The sequence below is a fragment of the Staurois parvus genome, unplaced genomic scaffold, assembly GCF_062004578.1.
Source record: "Staurois parvus isolate SC_StPar_1 unplaced genomic scaffold, SC_StPar_1.0 ptg000029l, whole genome shotgun sequence".
In the NCBI taxonomy this organism is placed as follows: domain Eukaryota; kingdom Metazoa; phylum Chordata; class Amphibia; order Anura; family Ranidae; genus Staurois; species Staurois parvus.
In genome coordinates, this window is record NW_028317825.1 from 609,169 (window position 1) to 632,880 (window position 23,712).

The following is a 23,712-nucleotide window of genomic DNA, read 5'->3' on the forward strand; positions in this document are numbered from 1 at the left end:
GGTGAAAGGGTGCCCCATGTTTAGCCATGCCTCCTGCAAGACGCGAACAGTCTAAGAACCAATCATCGGCAGCGTTGCGCCGTTCTGGGCGTGTCTTTGGAGTAGGACGAGGCATGGAACGCAGCATGTCCCGGAAATGGGTTTAGTGAGCATCCTGGAACTGCTAGCGACTTCCTCTTCACCAAGATGGCGGGCGACGAGCCGGGAGTGACTCTGGGGCAGCCTCATTTATCCAGGCAGGATTTGGCGACTTTGGTGAGTATGTTCTCCGCGGGTGCCTTCCGTCCGCTCTGTGGACTGGGGCCGGGACATGGAGCCGTATGGTGGCTGGGAATGTGTGTGAAGGAGGGGGTCATATCACTCACGGCTGGAGTTCATGCTGGCCGAGGCTTATCTCCTACCTCGTGTGCCGCTCGCTGTCTGGGTGGAGACCGCCTCCCCGGCTACAATGGCCTCACAGCTCATTACCATGCAGGGTGTCATATGTACAGCTGGGACCGCCTGTAGGACTGGGGTGATGTGCACAGCTGGGACCGCCTGTAGGACTGGGGTGATGTGCACAGCTGGGACCGCCTGTAGGACTGGGGTGATGTGCACAGCTGGGACCGCCTGTAGGACTGGGGTGATGTGCACAGCTGGGACCGCCTGTAGGACTGGGGTGATGTGCACAGCTGGGACCGCCTGTAGGACTGGGGTGATGTGCACAGCTGGGACCGCCTGTAGGACTGGACTGGGATGATGTGTACAGCTGGGACCGCCTGTAGGACTGGACTGGGGTGATGTGCACAGCTGGGACCGCCTGTAGGACCGGACTGGGGTGATGTGTACAGCTGGGATCGCCTGTAGGACCGGACTGGGGTGATGTGTGCAGCTGGGACCGCCTGTAGGACCGGACTGGCGTGATGTGTGCAGCTGGGACCGCCTGTAGGACCGGACTGGCGTGATGTGTGCAGCTGGGACCGCCTGTAGGACCGGACTGGGGTGATGTGTGCAGCTGGGACCGCCTGTAGGTCTGGACTGGGGTGATGTGCGCAGCTGGGACCGCCTGTAGGTCTGGACTGGGGTGATGCGCGCAGCTGGGACCGCCTGTAGGTCTGGACTGGGGTGATGCGCGCAGCTGGGACCGCCTGTAGGTCTGGACTGGGGTGATGCGCGCAGCTGGGACCGCCTGTAGGTCTGGACTGGGGTGATGCGCGCAGCTGGGACCGCCTGTAGGTCTGGACTGGGGTGATGCGCGCAGCTGGGACCGCCTGTAGGACTGGGGTGATGCGCGCAGCTGGGACCGCCTGTAGGACTGGGGTGATGCGCGCAGCTGGGACCGCCTGTAGGACTGGGGTGATGCGCGCAGCTGGGACCGCCTGTAGGACTGGGGTGATGCGCGCAGCTGGGACCGCCTGTAGGACTGGGGTGATGCGCGCGGCTGGGACCGCCTGTAGGACTGGGGTGATGCGCGCGGCTGGGACCGCCTGTAGGACTGGACTGGGTCGATGCGCGCGGCTGGGACCGCCTGTAGGACTGTGGCGATGCGCGCGGCTGGGACCGCCTGTAGGACTGGACTGGGGCGATGCGCGCGGCAGGGACCGCCTGTAGGACTGGGGCGATGCGCGCGGCAGGGACCGCCTGTAGGACTGGGGCGATGCGCGCGGCAGGGACCGCCTGTAGGACTGGGGCGATGCGCGCGGCAGGGACCGCCTGTAGGACTGGACTGGGGCTACATACACAGTTGATAGCATGAAACAAGCAGAGAGTCACACTCTCGCATCACTGTGATCTTTTATTTATATTTGTTTTGCTGTATACCTCAGACATGTGACAGGACTTCTTTCAGCTCATACCTTTCTACATGGCACCTCAGGCAAGAACCACGTGAACTCCAGGCCTATTCTGGCACTTTTTGCTCACATGTAAAAATCGGTATATTTTTGTTAGAAAGTTACTTAGAATCCCCAAACATCATGTATATATTTTAGCAGAGGCCCTAGAGAATACAATATTGTTCTGTTTTGTTTTAGTCACACTGTATTTGCACGGTGGTTTTTCAAACTCAATTTGAAAAGAATACACTTTAATGAATTTTAATGCATAAAAACACAATATATAACCCAGGTTTTTACTATGATATAAAAGATGTTACAGCGCGTAAATAGGTTTTAAAATTGCACACGCTCGTGGAATGGCAATAAACTAGGATACTTAAAAAATCTTAATGCTTTCAAATATTTTACAGGTTACCCCTTTAGACTTACGAAAGAGGTCAAGTGCCAGAATTATTGCTCTTGCGATAAAGTTTGGTGATACCTCACGTGTGGCGCAAACTCTGTTTACTTCTGCGTGTGCATGTGTTAAGGGCGCTTTAAAGAAATGTTGTTTTTTCATTTTATTAAAACAATTTTATTTTTACACTGTCCCTTTTTTTTTAATTTTTTGTAAACATCCCTTGTCATAGAAATAAAGTATGACAGGTCCTCTTTATGGAGACATCTGGGGTCTGTATACCCCAGATCTCTCCTCTGCCCTTGCAAGTATGGGATAAAAAAACAAACCGTGATCTCATGCTTTTCAGAAAAAAATTGGCAGTGTTTAAATCTGCCCTAACCAGAAGTGATGGAAATGCTTGTCACTTTCGGTCCTCTAGACCAGGGGTCTCCAAACTTTCTAAACAAAGGGCCAGTTTACTGTCCTTCAGAACTGAAGGGGGCGCCCAGAGTGGGTAGACAATGCCCTGGCATCAATGGGCGTAAGCAATGTCCCATCATTGGTATTAGTAGGAGGAACATTGCCCCATTGTTAGTATTGGGAAGGAATCGTGCCCTATCATTGATGTCCATGGTAAGACTAGCACCCTCCCAGGGATGTACAATTCATATCGCCCGACGCCCGGGAAATGTAGTAGGGATTTTTTGCCATTAGCCCTGCTGCGGGCAAGCAGCAGGGCTCATCTGTCAGGTGGAAGCATCTGCTCACTATATGTCCCAGGCTCAGCTTGCCCATCTGTAGGCCTGGAACTAGTTCACTGGGTGCTGGCGGGATGTGGTATAGGGGAGGAAGGAAAGCGGAGACATCCGCTCACCTCCCCTCCCCTGACCTGGAAGTGATTCCCAGTTATTGAGGCCGGGAAAGAATGTAATGCGATGCGCCCTGCATTACATTCAGTCGAGCACAGGGGAGACATGCAGGGACTTTTTGTCCCCTATGTTCTAAAAAAGTTAAGTAAAAAAATGATTTTTTTTTTTTTAAAATTAAGTTACACCCAAGCATATAACACCCCCCCCCCCCCCCCGAAAAAAAAAAAAATTTCAAGGCCCCCCACATATGTACGCACACACGAATGTAGAAAACATGCTGGCGCGCCTACACATGATAACTTCAACTGCGATACTCATGTTGCATATCGCCGCGCACGCCAGAATGAGTGATAATTTTAGCACCAGACCTCCTCCGTAACGCTAAACTGATGACCTTTTAGGGCTTTAAAAGCACCACCTATAGAAAATATAGGCTACTAAAGTTTGTTGCCGTTTCACAAGCGCATGCAAATTTAAGGCTTGACATGTTGGATATCTATTTACTCGTGCAAAAACAGCTCTGGCAGTGAAATGGATAAAGGATAAGCCCAACATGCCCCTTTCCTGAGGAGCAGCCAATCGGTGCTCATTACACTGCAAGGTTTCTCTCTCCTCCCTGCTAGTCCCCAGGAGTGGTGCTGGAGACAGGCAGGGAGGGGAGAAGGAGATTTACAGCACAATGGTAAAACTATTTAATGTTTAAATCACCATAGAGCTCCTTTTGTTTTTAAAAGCCCCAGACATTGCTTAAAGCAGATTTAATTACGGTTTTGGTTAAAATTTGTTTTTTTTTTGTTACAAGACAAGTAGATTGGGGGTACTGATTTAGTCCCTGGACAAGTAGTTTTTTCAAACATTCACACCCCTGCCTGCTATTGCTGTCAGTGGGAGGAATAGTGCCTTGTCATTGGTGTCAGTGGAAGGAATAGTGCCTTGTCATTGGTGTCAGTGGGAGGAATAGTGCCTTGTCATTGGTGTCAGTGGGAGGAATAGTGCCTCGTCATTGGTGTCAGTGGGAGGAATAGTGCCTCGTCATTGGTGTCAGTGGGAGGAATAATGCCCCAGTGTTGGTATCAGTGACAGGAATTATGCCCCATTGTTGGGGGCAGTGGGAGGAATAGTGCCCCATTGTTGGTATCAGTGACAGGAATTATGCCCCATTGTTGGGGTCAGAGGTAGGAATAGTGCCTTGTATCAGTAGTAGGAATGGTGCCCCAAGGGCCAGATAAAAGCAAACAAAGGGCCACAGTTTGGAGGCCACTGCTCTAGACCATAGAGGTGATCAGAGACGTTCAGCCTCCAAACACCTTTATTGTGAGCCGGCGCAACTGCCAGATCAGATCCCGGGCTCCCCACTGGTACATTAGAGGCCTGGAGAGGGGGGAACCCCCTTCCACCACCTATAAAAGCAATCCAGCAGCTAATTGGCAGCTAGGCTTCCTTTTAATTTATAGAGCATCACCGGCTGAAGAAAATGATACCAGGGTTTTGGCTGCAACTGTCATAACTATATGGTATAACCACTTGAAGTTAGTCATGTACGTGATTTGGCGGCAAGTAATTAAACCCCAGACTCTATTACTACCTCTCAGCTGCTAGATCAGCACGTTTCATAGGAACACTACAAATCAAGATGCAGTGCAATGGTGTGAGCTAAACTCACAGGACTCAGGCACACTGCTTTATCTATGTATTGGGAAATGCTGGCCAGCAAAGCTCAGTGTTAATGGGCCCTAAATTGTGTCAGGTAACTACAGCAGCATATTTGTAAACAGATTAATTTAAAAGACTTGCAGTTCATGACAACATTGGCACCATCTTACTTTTTCCTTGGTGTACTTTTACTAGTTCTTATAGAGAATCTTTCACAAATTTAGAATACAAAACATAAATAGCTGTGTATGCTTGCAGTGTATTTCCTATAACTATACACAGGTTCTAAATTGTATCCTGTCTGCATTTATTTACATAAAGACTTTCAGCTGTGGTGCATTTGTTGGTTTTCAAATATGTCTCGATTATCAGCCATAAGACTCGATTTTAGCTCATAGTACCTCTAACTATTGAGATGAGTTACCATTATAACAAAATAATCATTCTAGCTCAGTGAATTGAGCTTAAAATCAAGGGTAAAGCAATTTCCCACACCAAGCCACTTTTTAAGCAGTATGACAGTTCTCTACATTACCTTCTCCTTGAAGAGTTTATTAAACATTATGCAAACTAACAATGAATTTCTATTATTTGCTGTATTTGGTCTGTTAGACTTAGTTTTATTTTTCCCAAAGAAAATATGTATAGATACTGTCAGAATACAAGAATTGTCCTGATGACTTTTCCTGTGGTATCCCAAGAAGTCGAATTGGCCCTCCCAGTTCTTCACTTGGATTACATGCCTCCCACCTCCCCAATTTTCAAGAATTAGGAGAGGAAGAGCTGTTCTGTATTTTACCAAAGGACAGATGAGCAAGGCAAATACCATTCCTTCCAGATACCATTTCAGTCCAGAAAAGGCACTTATGAATTGTTGGCCCACAATAGGAAGTTAGGAGCTGTGTGCATTTCTGCCAGGATCAACAGATCATTTTCTGTACCTAAAGGGTTACATACTGGGGAGATAATGCATGTGTTGTAGAGATGTTTAGTTACAGTCCTGGGCTATCACTGTTCACTCTAAGGCTGCGTGCACACTGGGCATTTTAATAACTCTGGTAACATTAGCTGTGTAAAGTCATAGTAAAAACGTGAATTTTTCAGTGGGTTTTTGCATTAGCATTTTGCCGTGTTTTTTTTTTTTGCGTCTTTTTTAGCTTTTTTTTTTTTTAAATGCCAGATTGCTGCATTTTACTGCATTTTGCCGCCTTTTTCAGCATTAGAGCATTTTTACAGCTAAAAAAACCTCTCTAGAAACCCTCTAGTCCTGGGGGGGTTTTTTCTGCCAAAAAACGCTGATTACAGTGCATGGACACAGGATAACATGCTGGGGTGTTTACTGGCTGTAGAAAAAAATGTCAAATGCCAAAAACAGCAACTGTAAAAACATCCAGTGTGCATGAGGGCTAATAACAGCAGTTTTAAACACAGTTGTATAGATGAAAGCTAAAAGTAAACATTGGGCAACAATTTCTTTACAATATCCAAAAGTTCCCACATAAGGTCGTCTTTTGGGCTGAAATGTATAATCTACTCCTTCCTTCTGTGATGCTGCAGATAACATAGTGAAGCCCACAGGGTAGAAATGTCACAATGTATACACACTCTGGACATGCAGAATGTAATGTAAGGTTTGTAAAACCCTCATCTGATGACATCATTTGCTTTAACATGAACCAGTGGTCAGACTATGGGCATTGAGATATTTCCATATTCGTAAAGTGGAACTGTACAGGGGGTGGGTCGGGGACAGAAGGTGCAGGAGCTGGAATATGTTACATGTTCCTAAAAGTGAACTTCTTTAACAAAACTAAAAAAATTATTTTTCTCATATGATCAGTGTTCATTTAAAAAGAAAAAAGCGGTGTTACCTTAGATAAAACGTTTTTATTTTATAATTTGTCCTGTTTTAAATTACCATAAAAATGAGGATTCTGGTACTATGCATTGTAAAAATATTTACAAATGATTTTTTTTTTCAATTTTGTGATATATCCTTTAAAAGAATGAATGAAAAAAGAAATGAAACAAAATTTAAGCAAAGACTGTTTAAGGCTTTGTTCACACCATACGTGCTGAAAAACTGATGGAAAAAATGCACATATTTTGCTTGCAGAGATATCTGTTTTCATACGCCTTTCTGCAAGTCTTTATACATGTTACAAATCCCTGCGCAGAAAAAAATCTGCATGTGACACTAGTATTATGGTGTGAACAAGGCACATAGAGAACAATTGTTTTCTTTGTGCCCTTGCAGAAAGTGTAGAGTAAAACTGACTGCTCTGCACTTGGTTGAATGGGGCCTTAGTGGTAATGGTTAGAAATAGACAAAAATCAGCAGGAAAAGGAAGAAGCCATCAGTTAAACAGTTACATTTCTGGTATGCCAGGAATGGTAACTGACACATTTGCTGGTGTTGTCAACCAACCTGTCAAATCTTCAAATGGGTGGTGCCATAGCTGATCACATGTGCAGCTCTCTGGCAGTTGCAAATCAAACAGGCTAAGATGGCAGCTTGCTTGGCTGAAGGGGTTAGTTCTGCTTTAATTACGGCTGATTAGAGGTAAACTAATGGTTATTGAGGGGTTAAATCGACTTGAATAAAAAAAAGCTCGTCAGATTGCTTTAACTGGCATATGTGCAGATCCCTTGCATCTGGCAAAAAATGCAACATAGTGGATATAATAGGAATGATTCTTTCTCGGCTCTGAACAATGTTGATGAACATTGTCACACAGTCTGTTTTTTTTTTTTTTTTGACAGCAGCAGCTTCTATAGCTGCTGTATTTCCATTATAACTTTTCATTCTAAGAGTCAGGAGTCACATTTGGGTGTGAGGGGTAGCATCAGCAGCCAGGACGACGTACTACACACACCCTGTGTACATCAGTGAAGTTTTTCTTGGGGGTGTATGTAGCATACTCAATGTCCTCAATTGGTAGCTGATAGTTGTGTCAACTATCCTCCAACGCATACTCGTAAAATATGGTTTAATGGGGGGGGGGAATTCAAGTGAGATTGCTGATCACCTACATGTCATTGCTGAATTGTATCCTAAACTGCAAACTTCTTTAGAAAAATGCATTCTTAAAGTGACACTAACTATCCTTATTCTCCAAAAATATTCTGTGCACGCTTATTACTTAAAGCAGTAGTAAAGTCTCTTATACAATGTAAGATAACAGGCCCCCTGCAGGTATGCATCATAATGTACTATTAGGCACCTCATACTAGTATATTATGACAGACTTGCCTACAAACTGAGCCCTCCAGCGCTGTGTCACAACTCCCCAGTGCTTCCATCTTCATCTGGTCTTATTATCACTGTCCCGGCCCTTGCAGCCCTTTTTGATCTGTGCAAGGAGCTGAGTTTCCACCTCCTCATTAATACTGGGAGGCCTATAACAAGCTCCAATGATTATCTTTGTAGTATGCACCCCCATGTGCACCACCACCTTTCCTTTTTAACCTGTCTTTCTGAAAGAGAACATAGCCAGGAATATTAATGGCCCAGTCATGTGAAGAATGAAGCTAAAATTCTCGAATACCAATTAAATCATAGTTCTCTTCATGCAGCAAAGCTTCCAACTCACCTATTTTTCTTGGCAGACTTCTGGCATTGGTGTACAAACATTCATTGACACCTTGTTCACATGTATTTTGCATATTTTTTATTTTCATACAAATGGTACCAATTCCAGTGGTTGTTTGTAACGTGAGAACTTTCTTATCGGCCATAGCCCTCCCCCATCTTTCCCCATTCCACCCAACAATAAGGACTGACCCGTCTGATCTGTCTACCCCATTATAATCTAATTTTCCCTCCCCCCTTGATCCTAGTTTAAATACTCCTCCAGCCCTCCCTGTAAACCTCTCCCCCAGCACAGCAGACCCCCTTCCTTTTAGGTGCAAAACATCTCTAGCATATAGGTTGCACCCCAATGAAAAGTCAGCCCAGTGCTCTAGAAACCCAAATCCTTCCCTCTTACACCAGGTCTATAACCATGCATTCAGTTCTCTAATCTCCCTGTCTTTCCTGTGTTTCGCATGGCACAGGTAATATTTCAGAGAATATCACCTTGGAGGTCATTCCCTTCAACTTGCAGCCTAGTTCTTTAAATTGATTCTTAAGGAGCCTCCACCTTCCATGTATTCTGCCATTGGTTCCAACATGGACCAAGACAGCTGGGCCATGCCCAGCCCCTCCCAGTAATTTATCAACCCGGTCCACCACATGCCGAACCCTGGCACCAGGGAGACGGCAAACCATTCGGTTGAGGCGATCCTGGCGATAAATTATTCTATTAGTCTTGATTATAGAATCCCCTATTACCACCAACTGTCTAGGCCTTCCTGCACTACCCTCACCATCCCTCCCAGATGGTCTGCCCTCCTGGCTGTTAGGGATAGCAGTGACATCCAGGGCTGCCACCCCTGAGCTTGCCACCCCCACATCCTCACCCAACTTGGCAAATCTGTTTGGGTGCACAAACCCAGGGCCGGCCTTCCCTTTCTGTGAGCCCCTACCACTCCCTCTCGTTACAGTAACCTATCTTCCTACCTGATAATCCTGATTAGCCCCCCCCCACATCAATCCCATTAGCTACCTGCTCAGGGAGCAGAAGACCCCTTTCAAGGTTGTCGGTTCCCAGTGTTGCAACTTGCTCCTCTAGATCTCTAACACAAGCTTGGTTGTTTCAGGAAAGAAAATTGCACTGTCTATGGACAGCTTTAGTAAATAAATAAGGTATATTATATTTGTCTTTTTTTTTTTTTTTGTGCATTCAGTTGGTTTCTGGACTAGGCCATACATACATCCCAGAAGTTTTCATGGGAATTTTGTTTTCTTTCATATGGAGAAGAGGAGATTTCTCATCTTAGCACAACCTCCTGCCTGCATACCTGAGATAGGGGCGTATAGATTCCAGGAAATAAATGCTAATTGAATTATCTGCCATTACTGAAGATGGTCATGGCTAGAAATGCTAGGGGGTGTTGTTCAAAGTGATTTCTCCTTAAATTAAAGAATGAAGCCATGGATGGTTGAAAGAATTCACTTTGAGTAATAAAAATGAATGAAATAGCTTTTTCAGTTTGTGGTGCTCAGATTCAGTTTAGGTCTGCGTTAAATAAGTTTTTGGGCTAGGTCAGATATTGTGTTTAGGCCCATTGAGAGGGCTGATGGAGCTATTGCAGACACCTCCACTGCTGGTATATGCCATTGTGATCAGGCAAAATATTACAACCTGTCTGCTTGTTTTGTTGTATGTATATAATATGTATATTGTACAATATGGTAATGCCACCTACTTTTTTCACAGGATGTTACCAAGTTGACGCCCCTCTCACCAGAAATCATCAGCAGACAAGCAACAATCAACATAGGTAATATATACGTTTTTGTACCAGATATGTTCATCTTAATTTATGCCACCGTTTCTCCATTATAGCCACTGTTCCGCACTTTCCCTGGTGTTAGTCACCTCATCTAGTTCATCTTCTTAAAGTGACACCAACCTATATCCTTATTCTCCAAATATAATCTTTACACATCCACTACGTAATGGCTCTGTAATCTATTTTTAATGAAATTGTTTCTTACTGTGGGTTTCTGCCTGCTCCTGCGGTCATGTGCACTGTCCTTTGCACACAAAACATCCCATAGTCCCTGGTCCATGTTTGGAACAAGCAAGAGGGTGGCTACATTCTTACTTACAAGGTGACTACATCCACTCTCTCCCACTGTAACAGGTAGTCAGATCACAGCAGCAAACAAACTAGGAATTTGGAAGTTTGGAGTAGGTTGAAAGCAATAGAAGGTACTTCTGTTGTTAAGAATCCATACTTGAATAGAATTTGCTTTGTTTAAACCAGAGTTTAGTATTTAAGGCCTTTTCCACACAGGCATTTACTTGCATACACCAGATTCCAGCGTCAAGAATCAGGATATTTTTGTTGTTGGAATGACTGGTGTATGCAAACAGTGGTGGTTGCTCAACTTGTATGTATCCACAAACTTAACAGTTACATGCGGTTAGAGACTGATGGAATGACCCTATATGCAGAGAGATACATCCAGGCTTGAAGATCTGTCTATTCCTAACCACCTGGTGTTCAGATACATGCAAACAGTGATGGCTCCTCTCAGCCTGTCATTACTTCGTACAGGTTTAGTGACTTCTATTGTTCACATACATCTGTTTCAGCTGCAAACATCTACTGCTTCTTCTCACTTGAATCCTATGTAAGCAGTTAAACATCTCTGTAAGCCTGCTGGTGCTTTTATTTGTATCCATCAGCTATTCATTCAAAATATTTTCCATACCTTCCATTATGTTTTTAAGCAATGAAAACATTTACAGATATTAGTTTTGTTTAGGTCTAGTTTACACTTGTAGCTGGGGGGGAAATGACAACCCAAAACTGGCTGGAGAGGGTTGTGCACATTGCCACAGCCGTGGCCAAAAATATACCCCATTCAGTAGACTGCTGCTGGTAAATGTTGATCTGTTCAAGTGAATGGGGCCGCACCTCAACTGTGTGCTATGCATGTGGTTGTGGTACAGGGATTTGGGTTTACAGGGTAAAACAGGAAGTGAGGAGACGGCATGTCACCCCGCCAGCCTCCTGTTGAATGCAAGGGCTGCTACAAGTGTAAACAAACTATTACAGTTTATTTGCTACTACTTTAAGCAGTTATCAATTAGAAATAAAAGAAACAGAAGTCTGAATCGTTTGTCTATGCTTACCCAAAGTGAATGGGTTTTGCAACAGAAAGGACAATAATATTAGGTACTGTTATTCTCAAGGTACAACTTCAACCAAAACTTTAAGTTGTAACCAAAACAGGAAGTGGCAACATTCTCTACAGTAGTCATTAACCACTTGCCTTTCTGAGGATAATAGCAGCTGGTGACATCACCAGTGCATGCGCACTGCACTCTCAATGGACAGCGTGCCGTCCATTGAGAGAACCATGCCGTGGCCTTGACTCCCGCACGCATGCATGGGAGTAACATCGTCGCAGCTCAAGCATTCAAGCAGCCATAGCCTACAAACCTATAAGGAAGACCGGGTTAAGATGGAATCGCCTACAGCAGTGACATTGTGCCGCTGGAGGGCTTCGTGTTAAGGTAAGTCTTTCATAAAGTGCCACCCTATTAAATTGTAAGCTCTTATTAGCAGGGCCCTCTTCTGTGTTTTTTTTTTTTTTATTGTATTGTAATTGTACTGTCTCCCTTTTTATATTTTAAAGCACTGCACAAACTGTTGGTGCTATATAAGTCCTGTATAATAATAATAGCATGCAATGCATACTAGTACATTAAGCTATTATCCTCCAGAGGACCTTTTTTTTTTTTTTTTTTTTTTTTTTTTTTTTTTGAGTTTTTAGTGGTTTACTACTAATTTTGAAACACAGTTGAAGGGGGAATCTCTCAGTGGGGCCACCCATTCTGGAAACAGTTGTCTTAGTTGGGATTTACTTACCATGAAGATTTCTTTCAGTTATTTCCATGTCTCCAGGGAACAATAAGGAAGAATGACTAGTATTGTGAGAAGCAAGCATTGGCTGAATAAGAATTAAAATAGAGAAAGGCTATGAGCAAGGATGGGGATAGGTTAAGAAAAATAAGGTAGGGAAGCAAATACCAGGGAAGAATGTATGATATTGTTGCATTAAATGCTATGCTGGCTTTTTTTTGCCTTTTTAGGATGTACTGACGATTCTAGTAAATATTTTCTTTCTGTTGCAGGCACCATTGGTCATGTAGCCCATGGTAAATCAACAGTAGTTAAAGCCATCTCTGGTGTACATACTGTCCGGTTTAAGAATGAGCTGGAAAGGAATATCACCATCAAACTTGGTTATGCCAATGCTAAGGTAACTTCATTTTGAAAATTTGTTGTGGTAAGACAGTCTTCCCAGTAAGGTGAAAAGCCTGGAGTGCCATGGCCAAGTTTTTATAACTTGTCAGATTAGCAGCAGTATTGCTGAATAGTTTTTTAAACGTGCAAGCTCCAAGACTGTCATCCTTTTCTTTCCTATGCTACTTGGCAAGGAGCTGACTCAGAATCAGCGTCCTGACTTCCACTGGCTGTCAAGGATGAAGATGATTGCTTGGTAGTCTGGACTTTCAAAAACAGCAGTAGTTTTAGCTCCCCTACAGTCTTCCTGTGAGGTTCCCTTCAGGTGTGTTTATATGCGCTGGTTATAAGCATTATTTGATCTATTTGAACCTCTGTTGTAGTGGCTCTTAATACAGATTATTATTCAACATAATATAAAAAGTGCAGGACATACAAAAACCACACTTGATAGTATATGGGGTTCTAATTAACTGCTTTTAGTGTCCTTAGGAAGTTCAGACCTAAAAACCCAGATTGGATTAATTTGACCATTTTCAAGACATTCAGCTGGATCTTATGACCTCCCATTAGACTGCAGTTTCAGCATGTTGGCAATTTGATTATTGTAACATAAGGAAAATTGCTGCTAAGTGGACATCATTGCTTTGTTTAATTGAGACTTTTTGATGATGAAAGTCAATGTTGTATTTCCCTAGTGTTTTGCATCTAATGAATTTTGTCTTTGCAGATTTACAAACTTGATGACCTAAGCTGTCCTAGGCCTGAGTGTTATCGCTCCTGTGGCAGCAGCACCCCTGATGAATTTCCAACAGACCTACCTAACACAAAGGGAAATTTTAAATTAGTCAGGTAATAGATGGTTGAGAAAGTTGTGGGTAGTACTAAATATGCTTCAAAAGAAAAGTGTTTTGAAGCAGATTCTTTACTTTTTTCAAATTAACATTTTATAACTTTGTTTGGCAGACATGTATCCTTTGTAGATTGCCCAGGCCACGACATTTTGATGGCAACTATGCTGAACGGTGCAGCTGTTATGGATGCTGCATTGTTGTTAATAGGTGAGTGTGCATTCTGTTAGAGCTGTGTAATTTTGTGTTCGAAGAATAATGACCACTGCTCTGTATGTACAGCTGGTAAATACTTGTTTAACTTGTGCTACTAATTAAAACATAGCTATGTTATCTAGCTAGGCAATGTCTGAAAGAGCAGTAGTTGCTCTTAATTTTAACCTGTGGTTTGCAAAAGCACAGGTTCACTGGATAACAGGCATAACTTGTGCTTGTGCATCCCTATTGCTCTGTTCACAGCTGGATTTCCAAATACTTCAGTTTAGGGTTATCAGGGACCAGAAAACCCTTTTCCACAGTGATACGGATACTCTGCTTGAGAGGATAGCAGCTAGTTATTAAAAGAGACCTAAAGATACATTGACAATAAAGAACATTAATCACTGACTCAAAAACAATGTGTGCATATCCTCTGTCCATCCATGTAGCTGTTTTTTGGCTTTTCGTAACAGCTGGCAGGATTGGAGATACGTTTGGCTTCATGCTTATTGCAAAACCACATTTCTCATATCTCCTTGCAGTGCCTCCAATTACTGTAATGCTGTTGCGGTCTGAGCCCAAGTGAAAGAACACAACCCTTGCACCCTTTAGACATGATGCTTTTTCCTGCTTGAATGATGCAGAAAGTAGCTGTGCAAAGTGATGATCAGTGGCTTTACTTCACCTAATCAGACCTGCTGCTGGAACAGGAATACCTGATCAGTAAATTGTACATCTAAAGTCTGCACCTACCAGTGGCCAGCACGTCTAAAGGGTTCCGAGAATGTGTTCTCTTATGTAATGCTGCAGCCTCAGAGCTGCTTTGGCCAGAAGACAGGTGCAGCTTTCCTATGAGGTGCAAGTGGAGAGGGTCTTTGGGAGCAATTCCTATTTTCTTTACTGTGAGACTAACATGGGGACAGAGGGCTTGATTTACTAAATGCAAATCTACTGTGCACTGCAAGTGCAGTTCTCCATAGCTTCGTAAATGAGATAAAGCTTCACTTTGCAAAGAATACCCAATCGCATGCAAGGAAAAATAAAAAGTCAGCATTTTTGCTTGCACATGATTGGATGATAGAAATCAGCAGAGCTTCCCCTCAAATCTAGAGCAACTGCATTTGCAGTGCACAGTGTATTTGCCTTTAGTAAATCAACTTTCCATTTTTGCTCTTTGTGCATCTAAACGGATGGCTACAAAGAGAGAGATTGAGATGGCAGAATGGTTTGTAGCCTTTGTCAGAAATGTAGTGAATGCAGATGAGATTCTTTTTAACATTTGTTGGCTTTAAATAAAACAAATTTTAAAGAACTTTAGATTATTTTTAGTGATTTAGCGGCAATTCTCTGCATCTCCTTCAAAGTTACAAATGGCCTCCTGGTTGCTTATGATTAGAGTTCTCCATGCCTTGTCCATATGTTTTGGTAAACAATTGATGGTGCTTCAAGAGATATTCAAAGTTTGACATTTTTTTTTCATGCACTGGCCCTTGATATCTTTATTTCTTGCTTGATTTGATGTTTTTATACCAGTTTTTGTGTATATTTTCCAAAAACTTTGGTTCCTTCCAAAGGCAAATTTTAAGGAGATTGCTTAACTCTTTAATTGCACACAGTCACCCTTCATTCATTAAAGAGGGGCTCCAGTTTCCCCCAAAAACATTGAAAATATAAATAAGTAGCTGCTGATTTTTAATATAAGGACACTTACCAAGGATCCAGCGATATCCTCTCCCAGGCTGATTCTTCAACCGACTTCGGGTGCAGGCAGTGCTGGCAGTGAAGCCTGTCGGTTTCCTAATGCATGTACACAAGTCGCTCTGCACTTTGTGAATGGTTCCATAGTCCTCTGGGACCCGTATGTGTCCCAGAAGGCTGCAGAGGGAAGAATGAAGGGGGACGAACTTCCCAGCAATCTGATCCGGAAGTGGGAATGGATACCCACCCCCAAAAAAACTGCCAAACGTGGCACTGTAGGGGTGGGAATGATGTAAGCCAGAAATGTCCTTTTTTTGGGTGCCGTTCTGCTTTAAATTACAGTTACTTGTAAATGCCATTGGTTGCATTTGGTGATTAGCCACACAGTTCCTGAAAATAGGAGGTATAACATACACACGTACAAATTAAAACTGTTTAAAATAACCTATACCTAGGCTGTCAATGCTGACCTATTCTGAAAATGCTAGTTTTACCAGCAGTATTACAAGTTTCTGGGATCAATGTTTTAAATAGATGATCCAGAATAAGCATGTAGAGCAGGTGTGACTTTACTGTCCACGTTCTCATTATCAGTCATTAAAGGTAGAAACATCTGGGCAACTAGCATTTTTAAAAGGGCATCATCAGTGATATTCCATATATTTCTTTGTGCAGGTGTCCTTTCCTATAAACTTTACTTTCCATTCTGTGTAGCTGTGCATGCATTACAGATGTTAACTGTTATTTTCAACTTGAATTTCCAGCTGGCAATGAATCCTGCCCACAACCCCAGACATCCGAGCATTTGGCAGCTATTGAAATAATGAAACTAAAGCACATTCTTATTTTACAAAATAAGATTGACCTGGTAAAAGAGAGTCAAGCCAAGGAACAATATGAGCAGATTCTTGCATTTGTACAAGGTAAAGTTGCTAGATCTTTTCTCCAGGGATTGGGAGAGGGGCTTTGCTGTGTAAAAGTAGACATCTTCAACCAGTTAGGGACCTAGGACATACCAGGTATCCAGGGTCCCTGCCTGCTATGCACACAGGTCATCTGACCTCCTGGTTTGTATATCAGAGCTGCTGCTTTTTCAGTTCTGCTCAGCAGAAACAGCTGTCTGGTCAGTGTTTGTTAAAATGTAATCGAACACTGATACATTGTAGTTAGTTGTTGCTGACAGCGCAATTAACTACAGTGTAACATTTTTACACAGAAGTTCTTTATGAAGAAACCCCAGTGCAAAGATGTTTTCTTTACCATTTCATTAAACCTTTGTTACCCCTGACTAGTTCTTATTAAATAGGTATCACAGCTTCTGTTGCTTAATCTGTGCTTTGGTTGCTGAGCAGGGCCAGATCTAGCCTGACTTATCTGGGGGTGCAGTAAAAAAAAGTAAGGGGGTATAATTTCAACACCGTATCATTTTATCCTCTCCTCTACATTTTTCTCAACCTTTTTTTAAGTTAAAACTTTCATTTACATTTGCAGATGCACACAAAAAGATATAATTTTGCTTCACTGAGCCTACCTTAAAGAACTTTGGTCAGGGCTATGTAATGTATAGTATATAGAATGCAGGAGTCAGCAGTAAAGATGTGCATAGAGTAAGGTGTGGGGAGGCATGGCAGGAAGGGGAGAGAGATGGGGCAAGGGGAGTCAGGGAGGGGGAAAAGAGGAGGAGGGGGGGGGAGAGGGTGTGGAGGGGAGAGAGTGCCCACAGAGGGATATACACAGGTCACTTCCAGTGGTATTTGCACAGTGGTTACTCTGTTCATAGCAGCTGTGCTTTTTTTTTCTCAATGAGGAGTCCTTCACATCTGTGTTTGAGGGTGGTAAAACTAGGTGGTTGAGCCATGGTTTTAATGCTTTCCTTTACAGTATATTCACACCAGATGTGGTGGGACTGCGTTAGGCGGCTATTCCAGCATAGTTCTACCATCTGACAAGTCAAAATAACTTGTCTCTGGTATGTCTGGTTCAGAGCTGTGTGCATGCAGTACTTTTTTCTGTGTGGTGCAGTGCAAAGCTCTCTAGCACCTCGTACTGTGTGGCAGCTAATTCCTGTGTTCTGTAAGTAACTTGGTACCTGTACATACACAGCAAGCTCTCCTCACTGCTGTGTGTGTGCAAGTCAGCACCCCCCTAGATCCGTCCCTGTTGCTGAGCTAGCATGGTGAAACGGCACGCCATCTCTTTCACACCTCTAGACCATGCTGCTCGGCAGGCTCCAAATTTCGATTTGACGTTTGGGTGACAATGTTCATCTCCGGTCTCGGGTGTGCTGGAGCTGAGCACCCTCATTCACAACAGTTGGGGAGAGGTGTAATTGGGGACTGTCCGCAAACTTCGTGAACAGTTTTTTGTCTCCCTGCCTTATCTATCTATCAATTTTTTTCATACTGTTCACACAAAAAGTGTTTTCGTGATGTACAAAGGTATTGATTACATTGTGGTGAACTCTATACTCTGCTGACTTTTAGTGTTTGATGCTTTTACAGGTACAGTTGCAGAGGGGGCTCCTATCATTCCCATATCGGCTCAGCTGAAATATAACATTGAAGTAGTCTGTGAATACATTGTAAAGAAAATCCCAGTGCCTCTACGAGACTTCACCTCAGAGCCCAGACTTATTGGTAAGGTTTGCATGTGTAGATGATGGGTCAATGAAAAATCACAATATTTTACAGAGGGGGTTGATTATTTTTAAATTAAACTGGGTTTGTGTTTTATGTAAAGTTGTGTTTTTGTTTTGTTTTTTATTTAGTTTAGGTTATACCTTTCAACCCTCAGAGGTTGGGGAGGAGGAATGACTTTGATGATTAGGACTATTATGCTGAGAACACAATTTGCAGCAGCCATTCACACGTTCGGCTGCTTTCACTCTGCTCTGCTGAAAAATTGTACCAAAAAAACGCATATGCATTTGATGTGTTTCTAGTGCATTTTCTGGGTGCCTGACTCCCAGCAGGCACCCATAGAACATGGACATGTGATGCATTCTCCATTTATTTCAGTGGGGTTTTGCATTTTTGGTGTGGTTTTAAAAAGCTCACCAAAAATGCAGCATGCAGGCCTTTTCAAATCGCGCCACACCTGCAGAGCAGTGGTGTGAAGAGCTTTTAGCAAGGTGAAAGCAGCCTTACACTAAACAAAAAAAGCCTATATTTTGGAACACCATGAAGTTCTATTCTTGCTGATTAGGTTCACACAGTGACTATAATGCAAAAAATATATATATTTAAAACTAATATTAGACAATATACATAGATTTACAGTCCTTCACATAACATCTCACACACTACTGTATTTTTTATATCTCTAAAAAGACTTCACAATCACTGAAATCTTGTAGGCTGAATATATGGTGGGGCCCAGGCAGATTCCAACAAGTTGCATGGGTGACTGTGCCCAACTTATTGAAGGATTATAAAGGGTGATATATTTTTCTTGGGCCAAGTCACCAACTGAGCGTTGGAGTGTCTGTCTCACCAAACCACCCCCTGGGAGGGGAGTAGGCAAGATATAGGCCCATACAGGTTTCACTGTGCCAACAAGTCCAGAGCAACCAAATGCTACACCATCTTCTAGTGTTATTTGAGAAGCATGTATTTTAAAGTGACAGGGTTGCTCTGGACGCGTTGGCATAGTGAGTTCTGTACAGAAAGATTTTGTTTTTTTTAACTTGGAGTAAGTTAAATAAAACCATATTTATCAAATGTGGAATTGATAAAATGAAAAGGCATATTTGTACAAAATTTACTCTTTAATCATTATAAACAATGTTTTTGCAGTAGGATAATTCGGTTTCATGTTTTGACTAAGATAATTTGCTGCTGTCCAGTTATCAGATCTTTTGATGTCAACAAGCCAGGATGTGAAGTTGATGATCTAAAAGGAGGAGTAGCAGGAGGCAGTATTCTGAAAGGCGTATTAAAGGTAAGCAACATTACTGAATGATGGATAATGATCACCTGCGCGTAGGACACACCAACCAATAGTGCACACTCAATATTAAACAAAAAATGGGCTGCTGCTCCTATAAAGGTACAACCTTAACAACATAATACACAAAATAGCAGGAGTGCTGCCTCATTGTGTTATATGACATGTTGAACATGCTTAAATAATGAACACATAACAAATAGTGAAATAAAGTCCCAAATGTGAAATCAAATGAACAAAAATGCCTTTTCACATCCAGAGAGGTGATAAGTGCTCTGTGCTCCCCACCTTTGTGCCCCCTCACTCGCCAACTTTAATGGACTCTTATGGTGAAATAAGAGTCTTTCATGCTTTTGGTGGGGCATAGGAAGTCATGCTGGAGCTTGTTCCCCAGTGATTCAAATGTAGAGCCAATCGATATATACATGTAAGGAATGGAGAGAGGCATCCAAAGTAGTGTAATTCTGTTTTAGTAAAAGCAGACACACTGGTATTGCACTCACATGTTTCCAGATACAATAGGCATGAATCTCCAAGTGTACAATAGTAGGTCACTAGTATTCCACAAAACTGACCATTAATTGCTGGATGATCGTTGCTGGCTGACGATCATCCAGCAACTAATGGTTCTTTTTATCTAGAAATCAAGATTTATTTATTTTCCTTTGTATTCTAGGTGGGACAGGAAATAGAGGTTCGGCCTGGAATTGTGTCCAAGGATAGTGAAGGAAAACTTATGTGCAAGCCAATCTTTTCAAAAATTGTGTCTCTATTTGCTGAGCACAATGACTTGCAGTATGCTGCTCCAGGGGGCCTTATTGGTAAGTTGTTTTAATCCCATTCACAAACTTCCATGAGACTTGAAGAGTTCTGTCCAGTCAAAACATTTTTTTTTCTTTTTTTGGAAAGGAACATCTGCACGCTCTCAGCGCTCCAGTGCTGTTTGAGATATCCCCCTCTCCCCTCATGCACTGTCCGGATGACGACAGTGATAGCAGGCAGGAAGTGAGGGAAAATCTGCAACAGAGACACAGACAGCAGTATAAAGCTCTATTAAGAACACATTTTTTTTTTCCTTTTTTAAATTTTTGTCTGTTTCTGGTTAGATTCTCCTGTAAATTTCTCTAAGCCCCAGAATGGCTATTTGCTGCTGACGAGTTCTAATCTCTTCGCACTGAAAAAAGTTATGTCTGGACATACTTTACCTGTAGTGGGCTTTACAATTTGGGCTTAATGTAGCTAATTTATTAAGAACCGCTACAGTGGTAAGAGGTGCTCATTCTGTAGCCCACGAAGAAAGACTTCTTGTGAAAAAACACTGAAACACATGGCGTCTCAGAAGAAGCTCACATATATGTGTGTGTGTGTGTGTGTGTGTGTGTGTGTGTGTGTGTGTATATATATATATATACACACACACATTTTTTTTTTACCTTTTTTTATTTATTTTTTAGTCTTGTAAGGAAATCCATTACAGTTTTTAATGTATGATTTATCTTTCAGTGCAACATTGCAATCCACAAATCTTACAAATCGTATTATTTTTCTTTAAGGTGTTGGCACTAAGATTGACCCAACATTGTGTCGTGCTGATCGTATGGTCGGGCAGGTTCTTGGTGCAGTTGGTGCGCTGCCTGAAATCTTTACAGAGCTGGAAATTTCTTACTTCCTTTTGCGACGTCTCCTCGGAGTTCGCACAGAAGGGGACAAAAAGGCAGCAAAGGTGAAGATTTAAGTATTTTGTTCTGTTAACAACTTGACCTCCGGAAGATTCACCCCCCTTCATGACTAGGCCATTTTTTGCGATACAGCACTGCGTTAATTTAACTGACATTTGTGCGGTCATGCAACACTGTACATAAATGAAATTTATGTCATTTTTTTCCCCGCAAATAGGGCTTTCTTTTGGTGGTATTTGATCATCTCTGTGTTTTTATTATTTGCACTATAAACAAAAAAATCCACAGACGTTTAAAAAAGCAAAACAAAGAATAGGTAATGGCTGCGATCAGCGACTTGCAGCAGGACAGCAATATTGCGGTGGACAGTCTGACACTAACTGACACTTTGTGGGAACCAGTGACGCTAATACAGTGATCAGTGCTAAAAATATACACTGTCACTATATTAAGGACACTGGCTGTTAGTGGGTTAAACATCTGGGGCGATCAAAGGGCTAATTTTGTGCCTAGCCAGTGTATTTGTGTACTGTGTGCACTGTTTTTACTAGGCAATCTGCGAGATTTTATTCCATGAATAAAATCTAGCAGATCCCCGCTGACAGAATACAGCTCTGTTTTGTTTACATAGGCAGAACTAAGTTCTGTCAGTCTCCTTGGCAATCAATGGGTGCCAGTGCTCATCCATTGGCTGGCACCTGTTTATCAGCTTCTGCTGTGTCCAAGCACAGCAGAAGTGGAGCTCTGGAAGCAGGCACGCACCCCCCGAGGCAGAAGTGTAAAATCGCTTTTTTATACACGTGATTTTTTACAGAACGTAGGCCCTATAGCAGTTAATCTGCTATAGGGCGAACAGAAAATGGGTAAAGGCAGTAGAAATTGTTGTGGTAAACACGTTAGTGTTTACCATTTAAGTACTTAAAAAAATTTCTATATTCTAGTTACTTACTGCATTATAGCACAAATACAGTTTTATGTTTCATTAAAATGTTGTTTTTTTTCTGTGTTTTAGGTGCAAAAACTATCTAAGAATGAGGTTCTGATGGTCAATATTGGTTCCCTATCCACTGGAGGCCGTGTTAGTGCTGTAAAAGCCGATTTAGGAAAGATTGTGCTCACAAACCCTGTGTGCACAGAAGTAGGAGAGAAAATAGCTCTCAGCCGAAGAGTTGAAAAACATTGGCGGTAAAGTTATTCTGCTGCTCATTCTTTAATATAGAAGTGTCCATAATGTTTAAACAGGTTTTAACTTACTAGTTACAGTTTTTCCATTGGTTACTGTTATGTTTTGGTTACTAGGGTACCACTTCGGCTGCTAAAATATTTGTTACCGTGCATGAAATTGACTTTTTCTGTGTATGGGATGTTTATAGATGTTGTATATTTTTTATGTTTGTGAAATGGTGTTTCTCATGGAAGGCAGGCATAGCACGTTATTATTTTATATTGCACCAACTGTTTTTGCTGCTTCTTACAAAATAAAGGTAGACAGCACAGTTACAATACAACTTCCTACAGGGATTAGGAGGGCCCTGCTCATAAACTCTTACAATCTAGAAGGGAGGGGCAAGTGATACAAAAGGATGAGAGGATGAGTTGATGGTTTTTGTGATGTGGTTGGTAAACATATTACAACACCATACTACTAAGATGAGAATCTTACAAATCTGGTTAATTTTTTTTTGTCTCAATTCTATTTGTTTCTTCTCTTTGCAGTTTGATTGGCTGGGGTCAAATAAGAAGAGGCGTAACAATAAAGCCAACTGTAGATGATGACTAAATAGAATTCAAGATCCCACATCGCTGCTAAAATGTTTTTAGAAAAAAAAAAATAACATCTGCCAAATACTTACTGAGGAAGTGCTACCTATATGGATTATATAAGTCTCCATACCACAGAAGCTTATTATTTTATAGTCCCAGGTTCTAATTTATAATTGAGCAGATTTTCAGCACAAGACAAACTTTATGACGCTATCCAGAGACCTTCTGCCTTGTGTCACGTCAAATTGTATGCTTTGTTACAAAGTACAATGCTATGTTCTTTACTCTTCCTGATTTGGCCCAGACCTCAGGACTTGTTTCATCAGTGAAGGAATGTCAGCTGAATAAATTTCAAAAGACCAAATGCTTTACTACTCCAATTAATTAAAGTAAAAGCTTAGCTCTGAACAGTCACAGTGCGGTGAGGTTATAAATACTACTCTGTTTGCTCAGATTTGCCAGTATATCTTTGTGATGGCCCTGTGAACGGCTTGGAAGTATGAATAAAATTTGTATTCTGATGAAGTGGGTGATACAGGGGACACTTGGGTGGTTTCTTTTCAGCTTTGGAATTGGGTATGAGAAACGATCATGTTAGTGCCTTCTGATGAATGGAGTTTGTATGTAGAATTGTGCCAGTCTACTACGAGATGTGTAAGTCATCGGTGAACATTACAACTGCTTTAATTCATCAAAGTTTTATATTATCGACGATCTGCTTTGACCTACAATAATAAATTGGATTCAAACCATTTTTTAAAAAGTTAGACTCTGGCTGCTGTGGGGCAGTAGAGAATGTTTATTCTGGACATGGCTAAATAGGCCCAGTGTCATCAACTTGCATAGGAAACCTGATGTTAGTAAATTAAAGTGTTACTAAACTCAGGACCCTGCATTCACTATAGCTGGTCTCCCACAGAACATGGAAATGCAATTATTTTAGTAAATATAAATTGCTAAATACCTTTTCCCATTAGCAGTATATAGCAGTCT

At 42.1% G+C, this 23,712-nt stretch overlaps 1 protein-coding gene across 1 annotated transcript; it reads left to right on the top strand.

Moving 5' to 3' along the window:
* Positions 1 to 105: 105 nt before the first annotated feature.
* EIF2S3 (eukaryotic translation initiation factor 2 subunit gamma) lies at positions 106 to 23,244 on the top strand. Its single transcript, XM_089656964.1, has 12 exons — positions 106 to 255; positions 10,040 to 10,103; positions 12,473 to 12,600; positions 13,315 to 13,436; positions 13,551 to 13,645; positions 16,096 to 16,254; positions 17,833 to 17,967; positions 19,176 to 19,270; positions 19,953 to 20,097; positions 20,830 to 20,999; positions 21,968 to 22,140; positions 22,672 to 23,244. The coding sequence occupies exons 1-12, from the start codon at positions 187 to 189 to the stop codon at positions 22,733 to 22,735; spliced, it is 1,419 nt and encodes a 472-aa protein (XP_089513090.1). The 5' UTR covers positions 106 to 186; the 3' UTR covers positions 22,736 to 23,244.
* Positions 23,245 to 23,712: the final 468 nt, after the last annotated feature.

Bases quoted from the DNA above. Each gene is read 5' to 3' on its own strand.
- EIF2S3 (XM_089656964.1), top strand. From the start codon at position 187: ATGGCGGGCGACGAGCCGGGAGTGACTCTGGGGCAGCCTCATTTATCC. The intron at 10,104-12,472 runs GTAATATATACG...TTTCTGTTGCAG, and splicing joins ACAAGCAACAATCAACATAG to GCACCATTGGTCATGTAGCC. The intron at 20,098-20,829 runs GTAAGTTGTTTT...TTTTTCTTTAAG, and splicing joins TGCTCCAGGGGGCCTTATTG to GTGTTGGCACTAAGATTGAC.